This window comes from Ciconia boyciana, chromosome 1 (assembly GCF_034638445.1).
Source record: "Ciconia boyciana chromosome 1, ASM3463844v1, whole genome shotgun sequence".
Taxonomy (NCBI): domain Eukaryota; kingdom Metazoa; phylum Chordata; class Aves; order Ciconiiformes; family Ciconiidae; genus Ciconia; species Ciconia boyciana.
The window spans coordinates 121,642,445-121,666,066 of NC_132934.1; the positions used below are offsets into that span (position 1 = coordinate 121,642,445).

Sequence of the window (23,622 nt, forward strand, 5' to 3'; positions counted from 1 at the left end):
CAAGCTTCTCTTTACCCCAAACTTCCACTCCATATTGTTTTTAATCATTTGGTGTTTTTCTGCCTGTTTAAAAAGCTCCTTGCCTCCTTTGTACTTAGCAATCCAGTGTTCGTCTGGGTTGATCACAATTACAGGTATTAACAGGGGGAAAAAAAGAAATCATACACCTTCCCAAAACAACTTACTGCATTCCTTCTTGTCAACAAATCTGTTCAAGTGTTGGTACCTTCTAACCAGGTTAAAATGTGCTGGTTTTTTGCAAACCTTTCCTGAAGCCCTTACTCAGTATTCACACAGTAGAAGTGGGATGCCATAGCTTGCCCTGTCTGTATAGTAGGTTCCTTTAGTCCAGTGTTTCTGCTTTGAATGATTCCTCTTCCTTCATGGGCTTCTCTGCTTTTAATTGAGCTGGCTCAGGAGGGCATGGAAACAATTTTCCTTTAGGTCCTTCAAAATGAGAAGCTTCCTATAAGCATTTAAATCCAATGCATCAATAAAAGATCTTGTACAAATTGTGAAACATTATTTGGGGTTTGGACTATAGATTAGCTTCTGCAACAATTTAGAAAAATCTCTCATCAGAAACATGTACTTGGGTCTGTGTGTATATCTCTATATCTCTTAGCTGGAAAGAAGGGCCAAATCTTCTGTTGGCTAACAGCGAAAAGCAGGTTGTATATTTTGGCTGGTTTATTTTGTGCTTCAGATCTGCTTAACAGAGGCAGATTCTGCATGTGTGTGCAAGAGATGGATTCACGAAGGGAATTGCCAATTGAATGCACAGTCCTTTGTCCTTCCTATCCATATTCTGGCTGTATGTTGGATGGGTTTAGGAGGGATAAGAAGTGGGAAGTCATCCTTCTTTCAAGAGGAGCAGCAGGTGCCTTCCGTAAAAAATGAGTTGCAGGCAGCGGCACTGGCACAAACCAGCAAAGCCTGGCTACATCTGTGGGCTGGTCACTGGTGTTTGCAAGACGTTGCTGTTCTTGAGCCCTGTGGCATCGGGTCCGCAAGGAAGGGCGAGGTTGGTGTCGGTGCTGTGTTCCCGGCCCTTGGCTGCAGGGGGCCAATGGTCCAGCCAGCAAGACAGGGTGAGGAGGGGCTCCGGTCCCATCACCAAGTGCTGATACAGGCCAGGCATGATACTCTTTGCTGAATAGGACCTTCAGGTGCACTTGGCCCTTGTACCCCATGGGGAGATGCTGAGCAGGAGACCCTCTGACTTTTCTTCCAAGTAAGCCTTCATAGCAAAGGGCAATACCCACTGCCCAGACTGCTTTCTTTTGAAAATGCCTGTTTTTTAGACTTATAAACAAGAAGCACACTACAAAATGTCTTAGATGGGACTTAATTCCCTGTAGCACTGCTAAATCATGTATGGGGTGTCATCAACAGTCTTATCTGGTACCAAACTCGGCACGGGGAATGGGACCATGCATCAAAGCACTGGAGCAAACAAGAGCTTCTCTGCGCTGAGATTGCACAACGAGCACTCAGTTGGAGGAGCAAGGCCAGGCAGAGGTTCAGCATGACCTCTGCCTGACTCATATTTTTTCCTCCTGTTACCAATAAGAACTTTTTCCTCATGAGTCACTTTAAAACGGTTTGTGCGTGTTCAGGAAAAAAACAAAACCCGAAGATTTTCCTGAGGAACAGTTTGTCAATGAGGCAGAACAAATCACTGAATACAGTCAGGGACTGTTCTGCCTGCACAGTTGAGCTAATTAACTCTTAGGGCTTTAAGTGAATGTTTTTTTACTGTCATTTGTGCATGTCCCTTCATCTTTAATGCATTTTTCTCTGTAATACATCAGCGAAATAAGCAAGCATTACTATTCCACTTTTTGGATATGCGTCTGAAGCTCAGGGAAACAAGGACCCCTTCAAAAAATTGCCAGTTTAGCTGTTGTCCATCCTAACATAGGCCTAGCATATGCTGGCAGAACAGTGCTTTTTCTATTCTACTTTTTTTCTCAGGTAACATAAGCAAAAGCATATTTATAGTATTGTAGCCATGGCTTTCACAAGGTCTGAAATACTTTCTGCCACCCCCATGACTTCATTGCAGTGGCAAATTTGAACTGTGTGACTTGCTTGTGGCTGTACAAGAGGTCCATGGCAGGGGCAGGGAATTCAAGTCCCTGAAATCGCAGACTACTGTTTTAACTCAGAGCTGAGTAGTTAAAGTTTCTGAGAAGTTCAGTCCTCTGTAGGGAGTAGACATTAAAGTGTCCATTATACGTATTGATTTTCAGAAGCTGGAATAAGTTTGTATCCTGATGGTAAGAGTGATTTATTTTGTTTTGTCTTTAGCTGCAAAAAGGTTACTTCTGGCTAAGTCAGCCTGTTCCTCTCTTCTAACGCCTTTTGGCCTTGCTGACTGATTTAAGCCAGTTTTGACAGATCAGCTGCAGGCTCAAAGGCAATTAAGTTCCTGCAGGCTTCACAAAGATCAGGAGTGGAGAAGAGGAAAGAAACCTTAGCAATGCCCCACTAATGGAAAGGCTGTAGTTTGGGCTCAACCCTTACCAAACATCTGAAATGTCACAGCAAGGGCAGTTTTTAAAACTGTCCTGATGATGAGACAAAATTCACATGGGAGTCAAAGGCACCAGGGAACGCAATGGTGGGGCAGAAATCAGATGCAACTCGGGTCCATCTGAACTTCTTGTTGCTGTCATTGGCAGCTAGTGGCACGGTTTCGCCTGTGCATTCCTGACCTGGATCAGTTTATTTTCACTGTGAGATCCTCAGGACTGGTGGCACCTCCATCCATTCCCACAGTCTGCTGGGCTTTCTCAGACTGACAGGCTGTAATCAGATTGAAATGGTGGGAAGAGGTACCTGGGAGAAATTTACTGACAGCTGATTTTGAGAGGTTGGGTTAAATGATTTAATGGTTCTCAAGCTTTAGGTCCTGTACATCTAAAGGAAGGCATGGTGGCTTCTGGGGCACACAACAGCTTCTGTTAGATTCCCATGGAGCCCAAATGCATAGACCTGTTTCCTGCATGCAGACCAGTCTGTGTTGAAATGTCATGACCATTTTGGACACCTGAAATAGTGATTACTTCATAGACAAAATAATGCAAAGCAAAAAGAAATGTTCCAGCAACTGACCTTTCTGTGTCAAACTCCTAGCCTAAAGAAGATCAGGATCGTCTAAGTGACTAATTAAATCAAAAGTGAATCTGTCTAAATAAATAAATGCCTAAAAAATATGATGAGAAAGCCTGCTGTCAACCACAATATTCCAATTACTGATAGTACAGTCAAGGAGAGTCAAATCCCATCTCTAAAAATCTGCTTCTTGATCCTATAAAATTATCCATGAATGGATTTTGACATGGCTTTTATTGGCACAGCCCTTCTTTGTATAAATTGCATACTTTAGATCAATTCAGACACTACAAATGTAACTGCAGAAAATATAAACAACAGAGCGAGGAGAACTGATCAGCTCCAGATGACTGGGCCAGGAGGACTGTGAGGATCTCCTTCCAGAGTGCACTCCAGCTTACTACCAGCACCACACACCCAGGGCTTTTATTCCACTAAACATCTCCTTCTCCATTCCTCTCCAATGACCTTCCTCACCACGAAAGCAAAAGTGAGCAAATTTTTCACTGAGGCCCTAAGATAACACCTAGTTGAAAGGAACAAGGAATAAAAGACCAAAACTTTACCTATGAAATATACCAATGGTTACTAAAAATATCGTTTTATGTAATCAGCCATGCAGGTACAGGTGGTGAGTTTTCCAAAATGATTAATGAATGTATCTAGTTTCCCTGCAAGAGACTCTGTATTGACATGTGCTTAGTAAGCTCAACTCATTACAGCAACTGCAGTAATATGAAGAAAGAGCACATGCTACTGCCTGGGATGCAGGGCATCATCTTAACTGCAGTCAACGCAGTGTAAGAATATGTCTGGAAGATGTGAAAATGGTTGTACAGGATGTAGGATGCATGCTTAATTGCCTGGGGTGGTCTCTTCCAGTATCTGCATTGCTAAAAAGCTAAGTTGCTGTGTGCCTAAATGCTTGTAACACTAAAGAAATAGTGCAGATATGAATCAGAACCTCAAGGAATTTGCAAATTATAAGGTAAGTCCTGAAATACGCGTGACTTTTGTATCTATTTCTTATTTAGATTAAACACCCACTGAGTTTACTTACAGTTTTGATTGAAAAGGGGGTTCTGCATAATCTGTATTTCGGAACCGTTTCATTCACTGCTACAATAAAGTTGCAACTCACTGTTAGTTGCCTCACGCTGAACATAAGCCTGCTCCAGCTGCCAGCCATAAGACTGAGCTGTGAATATGGAAAATTTTATCCATGTTTTTTAGTAGTCCTAAAGATGAGCATGTATACTTAAGTCTTTTACAACGGGGATGTTAGTCCTTTACTGCGATTTGGAGGGTCATACTTCAGTCATAAAGTGCTCAGCGGTGAAGATGATGACATTTGTTTTATAGCTAACTCTGGAAAGCAGCAGCTGTTTAAGACACATGGCAACCCTATCCAGCAATTTAGGATTGTAAGTGGGAGACCCTAAATGCAATCCAATTCAGATGCCAGTCTGGAATTACCTATATTTGAATTTGGCCAGGACATACACTTCTTGCAGAAGGTGCTAAGTCATTTCTTAAGGGCTAAAGATCTTTTTTTTGTGAGTGCTAGCTGAAAAATTTCGATCAAGATATTTTTTTCCAGAAAATTTAGATTGTTGAAAAAAAAATATAGACCATGAAGAGAAACATTTCTATTTGAAATTGAACTTCACTGACTCAAGTCCTCTTTTTTTTTTTTTTTATTAGTGGGCTTTTTAAGTCAGATGGCCGCCTCTGTACAGCCTACAGCCAGGGTCTCCCTGTTGCCTCCCTGTGCTGACAGGAGATGTAAATGGTGCACCCGGGAGATACAGCCTGACTAGACATCCTGGTGCCTGCAGGAGAAGGGGTGCTAAGGTACACATTCTCCTTAGACATAGCAGAAATATTTCCAGACCAAAATATATTTTGTTTTTTGTTTTTCTGGTTGAAATGTTCTCTTCTACTCATTTTCCCATTTTCTGCAAAAACATTTTTCAATTGAAGTTTGGGCAAGCCTTAATTTTCCTTTTTTTTTTCTTCTTCCTTTTTTTTCTTCCTGATGAGCTTGATATTTTGTTTTCCAAGCCAGAAGAACAACTCACAAGTGCCTCAGCACTACATGGAGCCCTGGCTCTGCCCTCTGCCAGGGGATCTGAACCATCCAGTCACCGCCCTGTTGGCCCTGCATGTTTTCCAGGGCGCCGGCTCTCCTACCTTGTGAGTGCTACCACAGTGATTGCCCGACAGTGTTTTACAGAAGCGATAACACTGATATTCTGAACATACAAATGAGAGAGTTTGTGGTTCCGGCTGCCTTACATCTGGCTCTTTCATCCACGTGAAATTGTCTACAATACTGTAATATGTATTTAAGTGCTGGTCTGAACATATTGCCTCAGCTCCAAGAACTGTACCTGTGATTTTCCATACTTCAGTGTCAGCTCCTCATAAAATATCATACTGTGTTTACTCCTTTTCTTTGCGTGAGCCAAGTGATATTGCACTGAAGTTATTGTCCTGCATTGTAAAGCTGCAGGCACATCTATCTTGGGAACTTGCCTTCATGATTTACACAATGAAAAGAAAGGGATTTTGTTTTCTCAAATCTCCTGATTCATGCCCCGCCTAATAAGGTTCTTGTTTGCCTAGCATTGCTCTGGTTTATGTGATGCTGAAATTGCAATGAAATGAGGAGCACAATGAGAACAGCTAGTGAAACAGCTTAAATTCAAGAAAAACCATTGACATAGACATTTGCTTTTACTCCTAGTTTGTTTTCAAAGTACAGAATTAAAGACCTAAAAAATAGTATCACCTGATGTGTGGACAGAAATGAAATTCAAGATGCGTATACCTGACATTTGAGGTATGTAAATCTGGCTCCTAGCTGTCAGGTGTTCAAGGTGCGAGGGGGAATAAGTGCTCGGAAGGATAAACATGGGCTAAACCAGCAATTTTGAAATGCCTTTTTCTCAAAATGAGGCGGGGAGGGTGGGCCAAGCTGTGCAGACAGAAGAGGCAGGTTCCCCAGGGAGAGCGCGAAGGAAAGAGATCTGGCAAAATTCCCACCGGAGCCTCTTTGTTTCTGTTGCCAGTAGTTATCACCCACCTGCAAAAGGTAAAAAAAGAGAGCACCTTTTCCCCTAATCCAAAAGCCTGCATATAAGGACGATCGAGTTCTACTACCTTGGAAACGAAGCGGTAAGAAGGGCCTGTCCGGGACAGGCGATACAATGGCCAGGATCACTCTTATTTCTGTTCTCATCTTCTGGGCAGCCACACAGCAGGGAAGGGGAAATGAAATTACAGGTGAGTGATGCAAACCTGGTCAGAGGACCACGGCTGTTATGTAGGACAGCTTAGTTTGGATGTGGGTTACCTCTTTATTAGAAATAAACGGGCCAAGGTGGCCACTCTCCGGAGAGCTGGCAATGTCTCAGCGACCATTTAAGAATCCTCTGTTGATAATTAAACAAAAGAAATCTAACCAAGGCAAAATACCACCTTTACCCCAGTTCTTCATCCCCAGGCAAAAGCCTTGTCATTTCCTTTGTGCCAGAAATGAATGAGTAGGATTGCTGCTTTGTGTTCAACAATGTGCGAATTTTTATGAAAATTGTCTTTAAAATAAACTTTTGGAGGTAATTATATAGTCATGTACCCGGCAAATTCCTAGAGATGCATAAAATGAAGCTGTAGAAGACATGTTTAACTTTCATCTATGGTATGGGCTGTAATTTGGAAAAACCTAACCCAATTGCTAGGTTGTAACTGCTGAATTAAATCCTAATTTGCTCTTAATTTCTGGTTTGATTTATTTAGATGAGAAAGGATTGTGATTTTTGGCTGCTTTTTGTTGCATGTTTTTACTTAAGTGGTTTTGCAAATCTCAGTTAAAATACAAACCATATTTCTTAAAGCCTTGCAGACTTTTCTGTTACTGTGTCAAAGTCACAGCTGAAAAAGAGGTTTCCACAGATTGGCGGTCAGCAGAACCCCCATTCTAGTGCCATTTGAAGTCAATGGTGGTGACTTTAAAAATAATTTTGAATACCCAGAAAAATTGAGCCGTTAATCCATTTCTCTTCATGTTTTGGAGCCTATGCCTTTTAAAGCTGAGTTTGAATCAGCCCTCCGTGAACCTGTTCCAAAGGATTACTTTTAAGGTTATGTCAAGACAAGAAAGGGGCTTGTCTTTGGCTCTTGCTGTTCTCCAGCGAGAAAAGATTTTGCAGATCCCAGCTCACAGTGGCTTTTCTGGCACTTGAGCAGTGAAGTTTCCAGGATTGCAGCTAAGTCTGTGGCATAAATGCTATCAAGCATTTTTTCTTGCTGATTTTTTCATCATGCTCTCAGTTCTGATCCAGGTTTGACCTTGAGTTATAAGCAGCCTGCTCCTATGCAGACCTTCCTTTCAGCCTTTCCTCTCAGTATTTGTTTCTATTAATGAAGTATTTGCTTTAATTGCTTCTGCTCTTGCTTAACATAATAAAATTTATACTTTCCCTGACTGTGCTGAAAGCTGGTGGTTGCTAAGATAAAGCCTAAAGTCCAGAGATGATAGGCATAATGTAGCCCTACTAATGTCAGGGGACTGCCTTCTCCTGCTTTGCGATTGACTTCAGCTTTGTGTTGCTGGAAACAACAGCCAGTGCATTTCAGTTCCATTTGATAGTGCCATAATCCCATAGATGGGGGTAATGAGAACACAAAGCCAATTTGCTAAAGAGTCCGAATTGATCTAAGCCTCATTGCTCAGCAGGAAACTGCTGTCAGCAAATAATTGAACTCTGTGAGTGTCAAAGCTTGTTTTAAACTGTATGGAAGTGATGGATGATGCTAAGGCTGGTGGTGCTGCACCTTTCCCTGTCACCTTCGGTCTAACCTCTTCCAGCGAGGGTATCTTTTTGTACCACCATAGCCATATCTCAAACCTTCTCTTTTGGCTTTGGCAGCCTCATTCTATACCTAGTATCAGTGTTTAAGTATGAAATATGATTTCATATATGCTCTGACAGCTGTAGCTTCTAATTATAAACTGCGTCTAATTCTGTGCCATTTTATTCTCAATTTCATACCTGTATTTATGTTGCACATTGCTGTAGAGCCTAAGCCAGCTCAGCTGACTCTGGAATTTTTAGCTTTCCAGTGCTATGTCCTTGCTGCAGCCGCAGCTCTGCACGGACAACACGAATCTTCAGTGCTCTCCATACTCGGTTGTTCTCTTCCAGTGTCTGCTTTGCGCTAGCCACGCTAATATGTGAGCATGCTAATACGTGAGCATACATGAGCGTGAGAAATGGAGGGATCTTAGTGACAAGGAACCAGGCTGAGCACTTCTTCCTTACCTGCCCTACCCACCTCTAACATCATTTTATACTGTAATAGTATGATTCCTTAATGCAATAGTTTCTTTTTCTCATTTCCATAGAACAAAATTTGTCCTGCTCCTCTCACCTTCCCTGATCACCAATAGATGTTTGTGCACTTTCCCCAGATAGAAGCTAGATCCAAAATGATTTAGGTACTCTTTCCAGCCCACTTTGGGTATTTAGCCATTCAGGTCCCAAAGTAATGAAAAAAAAAAAAAAGTGGAAACAAGATTTTTCTTTTCCCCATGCCTACATGTCTAGAAGCATTTGCTGGGATAGGTATTCTTGGAGCACTCCTAACATGTGGCAAGGGAATGCTTTACAAAATACAATGACAGCTACCTCTTTCTTGTAAGGCACTTGTGCCTCATGTGAAGTGGTAATCGATCAAATGCGTTGGATAAAAAGCAGCCCTTGATCTCCAACTTCTGCTCCAGAACCCACATTTGTTCTCTTTTCCCCTCTTCCAGAGGGATGTCCTAAGTTTAACCAGGGGAGGGAGGCCACCTTACTTTCTCTGGTGCACTTCACCTTCAGTTTGTTCCTGCACAGAGACCTACGTGCCACAGCTTGGTACGGGCTTTCATGGTCCTGGTCAGACCTGTATCCCAGCCATTGGGGTCCTCTCCTGGGTCAGGCAGGGTATGGGTTTCAGCCCCTCGGCTTGAGACAAGCTGGGTGTCTTCCTTCCTGCCCCTCATGACCATCTCCTTTCACTCTTTTCTTAAGGACAAAGAACAGCCCTGGTGCTTTTTAGTGATGTGAAGGACTTTCAGCTGCTGTCTCTGGAGCTAGCTTCAGGGACCGGACACAGAGGTGTCCTGCTTGAGGCTGGGGAGGAGGAGGAAGCAGGGAGTGGGATTTCCAGATATGCCCTTATTCTTGATATTTTCCTGCTGACCTGCTCTAAGCAGCAGCACAGGGCTCCCTGGAGCCTGCTGGGAGGTCTCTTGCTCTCACACGCACCCTCTGTAGCACGCCCCGGCACCAACTCTGCTTTTGCTGCAGGACAAAGGCACAGATGGGTTAGGCAGAGCAGGGCTGGACTCCCACGGGCCCGATGCTCTCCCTGGGTCTGGTCAGACACGAGTTAGTTACAGTCGAGAGGGAAGGCTGGGGGTGGTCCATGGTCAGTCCCAGCTGCCCTCTCCTTCCTTCTGCTCTTCCAAAGTGCCCTTGTCCGCAGGGAGGTGTCTGTGCCTCCGTTGGGGAACTGCACCAAGCAAATCCATTTTTCCTCATGGCCTTTTGAATATCTAAGGCAGGCGATATCTTTCAGGCTGTTCTTATTCGAGCAGTTGCTAGCATTAGGGCTGCAGGAAGACCTTCTAGTTGATTTGGTTGAGCCAGCTTCAGGGTTGTATTGTGGCCTATGGTATCTATCCTATGCTTTCTTCTGGACTGTCCTTGCACTACAAATGGATCGTCCTGCTCAAAGCTCTTTTGCCAGTCCTGTTCAAATTGCACAGATATCTTTTGTTTAGCTGGAAAGCTAAACATGATAAAACCACGTGATTCCTAAGAACCTGACAGCTTTTTTTTTCTAGAATTGTTTTTTCATGTTTCATCTTTGCAGGCAGGAGATAAGCTGTACAAATAAGATAAGCTGTAAATATTTTAATTGTATGCTTGTTGTGTATACTGTTAGCTTCAGTCTGTCTGTTGACTGTCTCTGGTCCCCTCAGAGCTCTCAGAAATAACAATCCTGCCACACTTGAATCCCTGCAGCTAATTCATATTTATCCTTATTAAAGTTTCTTTTGCTTTGTCTAAAGGATGGTATAGGCATTTTAATTCTATCCCATCTATTTCCCAAATGGGACACAAAGTGACTCAGCCCCTCTGGCTTCTATGATATCTCATTAGGAGGCAGCCTGATGCCTGTGACATGCTTGTAGGTTGCTTACTGCTAATTCTAAAACTCCATCTGGTTTTGTTGCTGTTGTTGTCGTTTGGGTTTCTTGGGTTTTTTTCCTGCTCCTGCTCAAGTATTTCAGTTTTAAGTAAAGCATGTAACAAGTTTGCTCCTCATTATGACTGGTTTCAGAACTCCAGAAACTGAGTCCCATTCCCAAATTACGTACTTAATGAACTTATTACTGACTTCGTTTGTACTGAAGTCAATGAACCACAGCAGCTCTCAAAGGGCCTGGTCTAATATGGTCTGCTACAAATGCAGTAATGCAACATAGGAGCTCCAGGAATACCTTTTGTGTCAGATACCTGAAAGTCCTTCCCAATGATGCATGAGTACCCAGTTTTAGCCTAAGGTGATGTCTGAAGGATGTCTTATTCCAGACATCTACTGTGACTCATCTGCCCATGAGTTCCTCGCCCTTCATTCCCTTTATAGTCAGCGGAGAAAGACGAACACTTTGGTGTGAGCCTGGAGTGGACATCTAAAGTACTTGGATGACTCTGCCCTGGAAGTGCCTATTCTGCTCTGCTGTTAATTTTTATTAATGTATATTAACTTCCTTTACAGTCACTTGAGTTAAAATGCCCTTTTTCTGCTTTGCACCTGAAGGCACTGAGAGCTCTTTGAATTTTCTGCCAATCTGCATCCTTTTGTGACTGAAGTGATGCCTATGACAAGCAGTCACTACTAATTCTTTCTTCTGTCCGTTTTCTGAAGTAATGTTCTTCCTAACAGCCTTCCTAGACATCATTCATCTGTGTTAGTTTTCTCACTGCTTTTTCATAACAGTATTTTTAACTAGATACTGCAGGGAACTTATGCTCTGGGGTGACAAGCTGGTGCTGATCCTTTTCTTTCCTGTTTTTTTTTCCACCCTAGAAAAAGGCCTCTCTTTGCTAGGGTACCATCTGTGCAACTATAGCCTGACCAAAAAAGTGTTTAAAATGGTTGCCTACCAAAAGGCCTATGAGAAAAGCACTTCCTGTGGAGGATGGATACCATGGATGGTGTGTCCCCGGACATACTATAAAACGCAGTATCATACTGTTGAAGTCCCTGAAACCATCACTCTTACAGATTGCTGTGAAGGATATGAGCAAGTTGGACTCTACTGCTCCTTAGGTAAGTTTTAGTCAGATTAATAGTTGAAATAGATGTCTGATGGAAGAGGATTCATTTAAAATGAGACATGTAAAGGCTTAATTCAGTTCTGGGCAATAGGTTCCTGTTCACTGACGTCAGTGAGTCTGCAAAAAATCTACAGTAAACTTGGTCCAACACAGTAAGGAGTAGACATATTCCTGATTCTTGCTCTTTGCCACCCTAGTCACAAATTCACTGAAGTTCCAGGTGAGCATGAAGAAGGCACCTGCTTGTTACCCCTGCAAGGGCTCATTACTTGTCCTGGTTCAGGCCAATATCTGTGGCGAAGTGCAATAACTCACGTAGCCTTGCCTGGTGCTGTGTCTGCTCTGAGCATGCTTGTATTTACAGTAGGAGCTTTCTTCTCAAAAGTAATTCAGGAATCACTAGGACAACATCTCCTTTGATTTGGAGCAGAGTCAGTTCTTGGGATGCAAACCCAGTTTTGGTGTTAATTTAAAACAACCTGTTTTACGGACAAGTTGGTACCAACCACTTTCCGATCAAAACTAAATTAGGGCCTATTTTCTCAGGCCTTCCTTGGTTACCTAGGGCTTGGTTGGAGGACTGGAAGCTGGCGAACCTTTTGGTGGATCTGATCTAACTTCTGAGTTTTAACAAGACTCTACTTGGGAAGACTTAATCGTCTTTGACTCAAGATGGAACCTTTTTCCCCTTCCCACATCAGGGCTACCAGTTGCCAACAAGAAATTGCTAATTTGTAGCAGAACTCGAGTCATAGGTGGAAGGAATTCCTTTGGGAAAAGGAACATTTGGGGTTTTTTTTAATGGATAAAGCCACATGCTTTTAAGCTGAACAGGCATCTTGGATTAGTTAGGCCATCACTGAACTGTTCCAGCATCCAGAAAAGTTCTGCAGGACATAATTTTGTCTCCTATTTTCAGTATGACATTGCATTTTCTCCATTTCCCCTTTTCAAGTTGTCATCCTGGGAATTTACATAGTCTCAACACTGTAATAAAGATCGAAAAGGAAAGCTCCTATTGCAGCCCTGGTCCTCGCTTTGGGTCATAAGACTTGGGTGACTCAGTTCCATGGGAATGTCCCCGAACCTGTCTCTGCATTGGATCATATAACGTGACATGAGAGGGTATGAGCCATATGTCTTGTCATGGGATCTGTAAAGAGCAATGTGTTCATCTTACTTTTAAGTTGCTTCAGAGCATTGGAAAATGAACCTCCAAACAATTTTTGCAAGGTATTTTCTCAACAGTTACTACCAGAATATTGTGTCTAGCAGGAAAATTCCTTTAACGGAAAGACGGGAACACAGAAGTGGCTGTTGTGTTTTACTTGTTCTTAAAATGATTTGCCAGAGAAGAGGAATGAAAGCATAATCAGATACACATCATCCCTCATTTACTGTATCCTGCAATTGTTTGGCTCTGTGGCTGTCGTGGAGTGTCAGCCAGGGCAGAATTTGACCTGCAGGTTACAGTACGTCCAGGCAGTCTTCTCAGACTGGCAATGGACCCACTGTTGATAATATGTATTTTCTAAGCAGCAGTTCCATTCTGGGGAAAATCTCCAGGAGATCTAATTAGTGTTGAATAGTCACTTCAGTAAGGTCTTTTTGATATACATGCATGTGCATACATGTGTGCACATATGTATCAAATGACAAGGCTGAGAAGCAATTGGAGAAAATTGCTTTTTAATTCTGTAGTACAAGGAAATAGCTCTGTCAGCTAAATGTTGAAGAGTCGCTAGCTAGTTATGGTTGTCTCTATTTGCACAGGAAACTCTATGAGTGATCAGGATTTTCACTCTATAAGTGATCTTGATTTTCTCTGAAAATCAAGACTGTCTTCTTGGGTGGGAAAAAAGGCAACTTGGTAACACTGTAAATATTTTTTCCCAGTATAATTCTATGCCTTTTAAAAGCATCTCTAGGGATATTTTAGGCTTGAGAGCTGTTGATGAGTGTATTTCATCTCACATTAACAAATCTGTAAATCTCTTGTAAAGCTTAGCTGCAGAATTTCTGCTCTGCCCTTGCCACATTGTTGATGGGCACTCTGGGCAGGTTTGTCCATGAAATACTGTGGTCACCTTGACTTTTTTTCCTGTCAAAGTTAATTTGGGAATATTTTAAACCATAAAAGGACTTGTATGGCTTCTAGGTGATTTCTGTGTTTACATTATTCCGGTATCTTTGCTTTTCAGGGCATTAGTCATAAATTCTGTGAATGGTAATGTACTGTCTAGACACAGTCTTAAATAAATGATGAAAAGAGAAACTGGAACTGCTGAAATTACTGCACAGCATGCTGTTGAACTACTATTATTTTCTTCTTGATGTTATCCATGCTGGCATGCTCTCCATCCTGCTAGGAGCGGAAAGGTCTCCATGACCTTTCACGGTAACCTGCTCCTGGCCGCTCCCCACCTTTTCTTCCTAGAAGGAAACATTTACCCCTGCCTGGTATATGGCAGGCCCCACTTTTCTTATTTCTTTACTGTTGGGGAAAAAATGTCTGTATTAGTCAGCTTGCTCTGGTAGTTCTCACTAGTTGCCCATCAATCCGTTAGGATAGTATTACGCATGCACACACTAACAACTTCAAGGTTTTTAAAATAAAAATTGGAAAGTTAAGTATCTAAAAGTTACGAAGTGCTAGAATTATAAAGGTAGAATTAAATAAAGACAATCTTTGTTTCCTCTCTTTGTGCCTATGCGTGCAGATTAATAAACTCTTTTAATTACCTGATCCCGTGCTGCTTTGCCCCGAGGACCACGTTTCCATGTGGTGCTCAGGGACAATGGAGCCCCTCTAAGGAGCTTCCCAGCAGCACATCATCCTGGTCTCTGTGTTCGGTGCATGGTTCAGTGCTCTGTTGAGCCTCTCTCTGAACACAGAATTATTTATCACCTCTTGAGGTGAATCCTGGGGCGATTCACAGACAGCAATTCGTCTTCACGAAGCCTGCGGGAAGGGAGGGAGGTTCTCTGTCTTTCACAGCTGGGAAAATGAGCTGCCGAGAGACTGAGATCAAACCATTTTGTGTGCCACCTCTCAGACACCTAGGGTGCGGTTTTAATTTTTTTAAAAATTCATTTTTATTTTGATTTTCAGAGTGCTTAGAGCTGCCTTTAACAACTTGCGTGGTTGGAGCGCAGAGGCTCGTGTCCTCAATGGTGACTGTGAGCAGTCCCCTCATTGCTAAGCAGGTCCCAGGGCTGCAGGTCAGGTTCCTGGGCCTGCGAAACCCACAGCTCTGAAAGGTTGTTATGAATGTGTTGTACGAGACTTTCCCAGCATCTTGCAGGATTTTCTTTTAGGCAAAGACAGGGTCCAATTCTCCAGTCTAATTTCCAGCTGCTTGAATCAATGGTGTGGTTACTTCTCCTGGGGACTGGTTTGCTGCCCACCTTCCACTTACTGCATAAGATGAAACCAGAGAGCTTCCTTATCTGCCATCTAACCCTGCTTGATCCCCAGCCAGGGAGCAAAAGAATGCATCAGCATGTGATGAAGGCTGGTTTTTAAGCACACGTGTACAAAAATACGTTGACATAAGAAGGCCCAGACAACCTTAATCCTAGAGGTTCTTAACTTGAGAACACTTAATTTGCAATGTTAAGGCCACACTTTAATCAGGGTATGCTTTGTGTGCATAACTTCCTAAGGTTTTCAGAAAAACAACTGTAAAGTAAAACCCCCTTCATTTTAGGTGCCCAGATAGCTCCTCAGCAGGGCTGGGACCTTTCAGAGGCTGCATGCAGATGTTTGCATGCTGGGTCTAACCACAGCAGCGGGGAGCTGCTGTCGCTCCTGCTTGGGCTGTCACCGGAAAGCCATGGGACAGCGGTGTCTCTGGGGGCATGTGGAGCATCCCCCCAGGGTGGGAAGGGGGGGATCTCACCCCGAAGCAAGTGTCTCTGGCTGCCCTGTGGCTTGGGTTCCTTGTGTGCCCCCAGCAGCCACAGAAATGGGATTACAGGTGTTGGAGGGTATGTCCCTGCCAATTCCCTGTGGTGTCTGCTTATGGGCCTCTTGTCTGGGAATTGTCTCGTCCCTTTTTGAGCCCACTGAAGCTGTCAGCCTCTGCACCCTCCTGGGCTGACACATTGCAGAAGTTCACTCCCCTTTGTGTAAAGAAGTGGGTACTTTTACCCATTTTATTGTGGGCTCTGGTGAATACCAGCTCTGCTTTCACCTTACTCCCTGCCTTTGGGATTTCGTAAACCTTGATTGCATCCCCCTCAGCCTTCTCTCACAGGAAAAAGTCCCGGCCTTTTTAGTAGTCTGTCCTTGCAAGTTATCCTCTCCATTCAGTTACTCACCCCATGCCTTTCCTGACCGCATTAGAATCATAGAATCACAGAATCATTTAGGCTGGAAAAGACCTTTAAGATCGAGTCCAACCATTAACCTAGCACTGCGACGTCCACCGCTAAACCATGTCCCTAAGCGCCACATCTACACATCTTTTAAATACCTCCAGGGATGGTGACTCCACCACTTCCCTGGGCAGCCTGTTCCAGTGCTTGACAACCCTTTCCGTGAAGAAATTTTTCCTAATATCCAGTCTAAACCTCCCCTGGTGCAACTTGAGGCCATTTCCTTTTGTCCTATCACTTGCTACTTGGGAAAAGAGACCGACACCCACCTCTCTACAACCTCCTTTCATGTAGTTGTAGAGAGCAATAAGGTCTCCCTTGAGTCTCCTTTTCTCCAGGCTAAACAACCCCAGTTCCCTCAGCTGCTCCTCATCAGACTTGTGCTCCAGACCCTTCACCAGCTTCCTTGCCCTTCTCTGGACACGCTCCAGCACCTCCATGTCTTTCTTGTAGCGAGGGGCCCAAAACTGCACACAGTATTCGGGGTGCAGCCTCACCAGTGCTGAGTACAGGGGCACGATCACTTCCCTAGTCCTGCTGGCCACCCTATTTCTGATATAAGCCAGGATGCTATTGGCCTTCTTGGCTACCTGGGCACACTGCTGGCTCATATTCAGTTGGCTGTTGGCCAACACCCCCAGGTTCTTTTCTGCCAGGCAGCTTTCCAGCCACTCTTCCCCAAGTGCATGGGGTTGTTGTGACCCAAGTGCAGGACCTGGCACTTGGCCTTGTTGAACCTCATACAGTTGGCCTGGGCCCATCGATCCAGCCTGTCCAGGTCGCTCTGCAGAGCCTTCCTACCCTCAAGCAGATCAACGCTCCCGCCCAACTTGGTGTTGTCTGCAAACTTACTGAGGGTGCACTCGATCCCCTCGTCCAGATCATTGATAAAGATATTAAACAGAACTGGCCCCAATACTGAGCCCTGGGGAACAGCACTTGTGACTGGCTGCCAACTGGATTTAACTCCATTCACCACAGCTCTTTGGGACCAGCCATCCAGCCAGTTTTTTACCCAGCGAAGAGTAAACCCGTCCAAGCCATGAGCAGCCAGTTTCTCCAGGAGAATGCTGTGGGCACTGGTGTCAAAAGCTTTACTAAAGTCCAGGCAGGCAACATCCACAGCCTTTCCTTCATCCACTAAGCGGGTCACCTGGTCATAGAAGGAGACCAGGTTAGTCACGCAGGACCTGCCTTTCATAAACCCATGCTGACTGGGCTTGATCACCTGGTTGTCCTGTATGTGCTGCGTGATGGCACTCAAGATGATCTGCTCCATAACCTTCCCCAGCACCGAGGTCAGGCTGACAGGCCTGTTGTTCCCCAGATCCTCCTTCCAGCCCTTCTTGTAGATGGGCGTCACATTTGCTGACCTCCAGTCACCTGGGACCTCCCTGGTTAGCCAGGATGGCTGATAAAGGATTGAAAGTGCCTTGGTGAGCACTTCCACCAGCTTCCTCAGTACCCTTGGGTGGATCCCATCCGGCCCCATAGACTTGTGTGTGTCCAAGTGGTGTAGCAGGCCACTAACCATTTCCCCTTGGATAATGGGGGCTTCATGCTGCTCCCCATCCCTGTCTTCCAGCTCAGGGGGCTGGGTACCCCAAGAACAACTGGTCTTACTATTAAAGACTGAGGCAAAAAAGGCATTAAATACCTCAGCCTTTTCCTCACCCTTTCTCACTATGTTTCCCCTTGCATCCAATAAAGGATGGAGATTCTCCTTAGCCCTCCTTTTGTTGCTAATGCATTTATAGAAACATTCTTTATTGTCTTTTATGGCAGTAGCCAGATTAATTTCTAGTTGGGCTTTGGCCCTTCTAATTTTCTCCCTGCATAACCTCACGACATCCTTGTAGTCCTCCTGAGTTGCCTGCCCCTTCTTCCAAAGGTCATAAACTCTCCTTTTTTTCCTGAGTTCCAGCCAAACCTCTCTCTTCAGACAAGCTGGTCTTCTTCCCCACCAGCTCATCTTTCGGCACATGGGGAGGGCCTGCTCCTGCGTCTTTAAGATTTCCTTCTTGAAGAATGTCCAGCCTTCCTGGACTCCTTTGCCCTTCAGGACTGCTTCCCAAGGGACTCTGTCAACCAGTCTCCCAAAAAGGCCAAAGTCTGCCCTCCGGAAGTCCAAGGTAGCAGTTCTGCTAACCCTCCTCCTTACTTCTCCAAGGATCAAAAGCTCTGTCACTTCATGATCGCTGTGCCCAAGACAGCCTGCAACCATCACATCACCCACAAGTCCTTCTCTGTTCACAAACAGAGAAGGGGCAGCGGGGCCCCTTCCCTAGTTGGCTCACTCACCAGCTGTGTCAGGAAGTTGTCTTCCACAAACTCCAGGAACCTCCTAGACTGTTTCCTCTCTGCTGTATTGCATTTTCAGCAGCCATCTGGTAAGTTGAAGTCCCCCATGAGAACAAGGGCTAGCGATCGTGAGACTTCTCCCAGCTGCTTACAGAATATTTCATCTGCCTCTTCATCCTGGTTGGGTCGTCTGTAACAGACTCCCACCATGATACCTGCCTTGTTGGCCTTCCCCCTGATTCTTACCCATAAACACTTGACCCTATCATCACCATCATCAAACTCTAGACAGTCAAAACATTCCCTAAAGTACAGGGATAGGCCACCCCCTCTCCTTCCTTGCCTATCCCCCCTTCTAAAGAGTTTATAGCCATCCATTGCAGCACTCCAGTTGTGTGAGTCATCCCACCATGTTTCCGTGATGGCAACTATATCATAGTTTTCCAGGTGCACAATGGCTCCCAGCTCCTCCTGTTTGTTGCCCATGCTGCGTGCGTTGGTGTAGATGCACCTCAGATGGGCTATTGATCCCACCACCTTTTTTTGGGGAGAAGCCCTAGTTCCTTCATGACCATTCTCAGGCTCTTCCATGGTTTCTAACACATCAATAACCCTTGTGTCTTTGCTGCCGCATGGATCTCCATCCCCTACCTCCACTGAGCTGGCAGACCGAAGGACCTCGCTAGCACACTGTCCCTCAAACATTGGTGTGCCGCCCCCAGGCTTATCTCTGGCGAGCCTGGTTTTATCCCTTTCCCCCTTCAAATCTAGTTGAAAGCTCTTTCAATGAGCCATGCTAACTCCTGTGCAAAGATCCTTTTCCCCCTTTGAGACACGTGTCCCCCGTCTGTTGCCAGCAGGGCCCAGGGGAAGCAGGGGTACCCAGAGTCGCATCCGAGCTGTGGGCTCACCAGGGGTCCCTGCCGGCTCTCCACTGATTGCCAGTGCAAGTGCTGGTGGGGCAGAGCATGGCCACGTCAAGGTGCTGCTGGAGGGATGAACCCGTTGGAGGTGGCAGCAGCTAAATTTCATTAAGTTTATTCTGAGCGTGCACAGACTGATCTTGTGCTTCAAAGGCCATGTTCTTCCATTGTCCAACAGCTGTGTCCTTGCCGAATTTCAGCCCATGGCTCCTGAATATGTTCTAGTGAATGATATGTCTTTTCAGGGAAAGGTATTAAATATTTGTCAGATGCTGAACTGGCAAATGCCCTCCATTCTGATTAACCCCTGGACAGGCAATTGGGATGGAAAGCATCCATCTGAGCAGGTGAAGTCTAGAAATGCTCAAAGACCCCCAAAACAGGGTCATGTGATGAAAACTGTCAGTCTGCCTTTGTAACAGGCTTTGCCAGGAGCTCTTTTTATAATATCATAGATTTGTCTCCACCTTCTGATGCCTGAGACAAATACAGCATTTTGGTCCTTGGCTCTGCTGCACCCTCTGGGTGAAACCCAGCCCCTCCAGGTGGAATGAGAGAGAGGAAGGGGGTTACGGCTGAGCTAATGGTGTCCCTCAGCATCTTTCTCCTGGGACATCCCCCCATCCTGCAGTCGCAGCAGACCTGGCAGCTCTCATGCAGGCAGGCTGGTAACTGAGCTTTCGTTGCTAAGCACTGGCTGCTGCATTTCTGCTTCTGTACGTTTATGCAAATAACGGAGGAGAAAAGCCTATACTTTATCCGACTGACAGAGGAGTTGGCTGGCTTGCTCCCCAGTGCTGGCAGTGTTGCTTGGTAGGTGACTGTCCCCAAGATGATTGAGGTAGAGAGCGTAAATCGAATTTTCAAAGTGCATCTGTACAATTAGGCAGAAATGTGATGTGAATCCATGTGTTTCCGCTGATGCAAAAATGATGACCTTTTGATTTTAGATAAATGGCTAGTGTGGCACTCGGCCAGGATTCAGCAGTGTTTTCTGAGATTGCATGTGACTCATTAAATCTTTTACACTGCAGTTAAACATGACAAAAAAAGACCCAGGTGGAAAAAGCTGCTTTGAACCTCAAACCTGCTTGAACTGCACCTGAATCTCAGAGCTGGAGGCATTTAGATGCTTTTGTCAAGCTTACCAAGATCCACCTGATTTGAATAGTAAGGAGCACTGTTGACGTACTAACCCAGGGAAATCCCTTGGTGCTCATGTCTGTGCAAGCTCCCGGTACGAGAGGCTGCTTAGCCTCCCTGCATGGGAGGCTGGGACGGAGCAATTGTGTGAGACTGGGAATGTGTGAGGGATTCATCTAAGGGCAACTGAGGTTGTATCACACATTATTGTGGCTTTAGAATAGAAATTGGGAAGACGCTTTCTAGCAGTAGGACCCGTTTGGGGGAATGGCCCATATTGCCAGTCCCAGAGCCAGAAGCAGAGGCTCCTGATCCATGCTGGGAAGCAGATTAAGACTACTGGGGCTTGCTGGACCCAGAAGTAACTTGGGTAAGATTGCACAGGGTTGATTTTTTTTTCTTGTTCTCCCACTGCAAACCTAGGCCTATGACTCAAAATGAACTTTGGAGGCAGAGTTGGTCCTGGGGAAGACTAAGGAGGGCAAGAGCCCTTGGTTGGCAGGCATGAAGGGGCCCACACTAGTCTGCATTGTGTAGCAGGACAAACCCTGCTCCCTGTAGGGCAGTCAGCCGTTCATTGGGGTTGGGGGTGGGGCAGAGTTTCCTAATTTGCTGCCCAGAGCTCTTGTGGGTCTAACACCAACTTTACTTGAAAGATGCTCGCAGCTGTGTTAACGCTTGTGCTCATTGACTGTATGCACACAAAGTATACACACACAGTGTATCAAATACAATATAAAAGTGTGAGAAAGTGCTGTCCCACGTATTCTGCATGCAAATCTTTGAAATTACACCTGCAAGTAACCTGCATGCTGCTGAGAGGTCTCAACTCAGTGCACTGTTCTCCAGCTTGTGGGTTTTGGCAGGTTTTTCAGCGGAGGTGTGGACCCCCACGATTAAGCTATGCTTACTTTTCTTAATCACCTTTCAGAGACCTTTGACAAGCATACTTTGGGCCCCCAAAAAGACACAGACCATGGTCTTAAAACCACTGGTCTTAATAGGCTATTTCTTTATGCAAATATGACTGCATGTCCAGTGGATGACTTTAATTGCCCAGTAATGGATCAAGAGTTTGTAGGACCAAAAACCTGTAGGCACGAAATTAATAGAAAAGAGAAATCTTTTAGGTTGATTGGAAGGACTAGAGCTGAGCATTACTTGGAGCTATGTTTCAGAGCGTGGGTGAAAGCGATGTTCATAGAGCTTAGGAATATTTTCTCTTCTCCTCCAGAGAAGAGTATGTGCTGGCATTGAGCCAGGACCACTGTCTGCCCTTGGCTTGGGATGCAGTAACCTTCTGCTTTAGCTGCCCTCTCTGCAGGGCTGTCCGGCATGGGCTACCGACCTCCTGGGATGGCTGGCTGGCTGACACGGAGCGGGTGCTGCCAGGCTGCAGACCATGGGCTCAGTTCTGATCTCCTGCCCCTCTCTGTAACCCACTGAAGTGTACCCGAGAACAGCATTTTGTCTCCGCTCTCACGTAACGTCTTCAATTACTGTAACTAAAGGTTAACTTTGTCGCAACAAAAGGTTAAATGAAAACTCCCGATTTCTAGCTTAGACATTACTTGTTTCCTTTGATCGTTATATATGATTTGTATTAGTCATAGCTGATGTCAGGCACATTTTCTGCTTTTCAGTGCTTTGGGGTCTCCACATTCAGAAACTATCTATCTATCTATCTATCCATAATTATTAATGGAAAATTATAAGTTCAAAATTTCTGTAACAGAAATGTCATGAACGAGAGAAGAATCTGAGAACATTTACACTCTTGAAATGAAATAATGGTATTTTAGGCTACTATTTTCTCCCCATGAAAACCTCAGAACAGACACAGTTCTAAAATGAGGAGGAGGTGTTTGCTGTAAATTAAATAGCACAGTTTTATGGAAACAATTTTCTATATTTTTGTTCTCAGAAATTTTTTTGTTACTTAGCACTCAATAGATCCAGTGTATTTGCTTCAAGACCTGGTATTTGTCCAGTGGAGAATATGGAAACATCTGATTATCCTTGCACGTTCGATACTGAATGTCCAGGGCTTAAAAAATGCTGCAACTCATCCAAAGGAGCAGGCTGTGTGGATCCAGTGCCAGAGGGTATGTTATTGATAAACTCAAGACTGCTTCTAATAGAAATACACGTAATTTTTCCTTCTGAGGGTGGGAGTGGGCAGGAAAACTGTTACCATAGCTCTTCATAAAAAAAATACGGGAATCTGCCTTGGGTCAATTCCAGGATATTAATTTTCAGTACTTGCACCTGTGAGTGCTGAACCGTGGGTGCTGCGGGTCCAGTGGACCTTGCTCAGGTTTTTCTCCTTCACTGGCACCGCTGCCTGCGACATACGGCGAACAAGGCCGTAGCTGATCACTGTACGTGGGCCCTTCATTTTTGCCAAGTTTAAGCTTGCTTTGGTTTCTCAGAGCCTTCCTATAGCTCTGTCACTTTCTGTAGCATCAGACCTGAGATGATTTGGCTCTCTTATTTTGTATGCTTCAGGAAGAACATTCTGGTACAACGTGACAGTGCTTGTGAAAATGGATTTTAATGAATTAATCAGAGTGGATTCCCACCTTCTGAATCATTCACGCCTTTTGCACTCCATGGTACGTACAAACACGAACCCTCCCGTGTGTTGCTTGTTGTGTCCATGTTTCTGTTATTCAGTAACCACCGCTTGCTCCAGCCCGAGATGTATCTCGTAGTCCTCTGTGCGGGGCATAACCTTGCCAGCCAGTTGCTCCCCCTTTGTTCTGCCAGATAATTTTTTTGGGCCCTAATTTATGCCTAATTGGTGAATGTCACCCTCATCCTCAAGGAGCTCAAGTAACATTGATTTATCAGCTTCTTTGGTAAATTTTTCAGGTCTCTTCTGAGGGCAATTTAAAGACATTCTGAAATATAGGTTTTTTTCTGATTAAGAATTGCTTGCTCCAGCTCTGGCTCAGTTCAGTTTTGGGTCTGTGACCAACAGGGTCTGGGTTTCAAGACCTGCAAAGCGTGCTGTTTTCTGATAAGGAGTTTTGAGTTAAACCTTTCAAGAGACAAATCTGATCTATGGCACTGGGAACTACGTGGCCAACAGACTCATCAGCGCTAGAAGTTTCACTGTGAAACCCCAGGATTATGGCGGGGGACTGTGTCTGGGTCAAGGGCGTTTGTTGTCATTCTTGCCACAGAAGCAGTGCTGGGGGAGACAGCAGGGTGTTGCTTTAACTGTAGGACCAAGGCTCTGCTTCGTGCATGGATTAGCAGCGTCATTGGCAACAACGAGTGCACGGCCACACGACAGCGGCGTGGCGTGCCTCTCCCTATCCCTGACACGGCATGTTGGAAGAGTCCGAAGC

The 23,622-nt window shown here is 44.8% G+C and overlaps 1 protein-coding gene across 7 annotated transcripts in view; it reads left to right on the forward strand.

Annotated features, from left to right (window-relative positions):
• Window positions 1-23,622, forward strand: part of UMODL1 (uromodulin like 1) — an 81,159-nt gene that overhangs the window by 16,379 nt on the left and 41,158 nt on the right. For 4 of the 7 annotated variants that reach the window (XR_012039771.1, XM_072847023.1, XM_072846994.1 and 1 more), the window contains exons 2-3: window positions 22,210-22,371; window positions 22,775-22,881. Coding sequence is in view for 6 of the 7 variants with exons in the window: in XM_072847023.1 (XP_072703124.1) it covers window positions 22,266-22,371; window positions 22,775-22,881 (213 nt within the window). In the remaining variant the exon portion in view is untranslated. Of the gene's footprint in view, window positions 1-10,857; window positions 10,876-11,268; window positions 11,512-12,550; window positions 12,753-22,209; window positions 22,372-22,774; window positions 22,882-23,622 lie in introns of those variants that run through there. The other 3 variants (XM_072847015.1, XM_072847005.1, XM_072847030.1) reach the window with 3 other exon arrangements.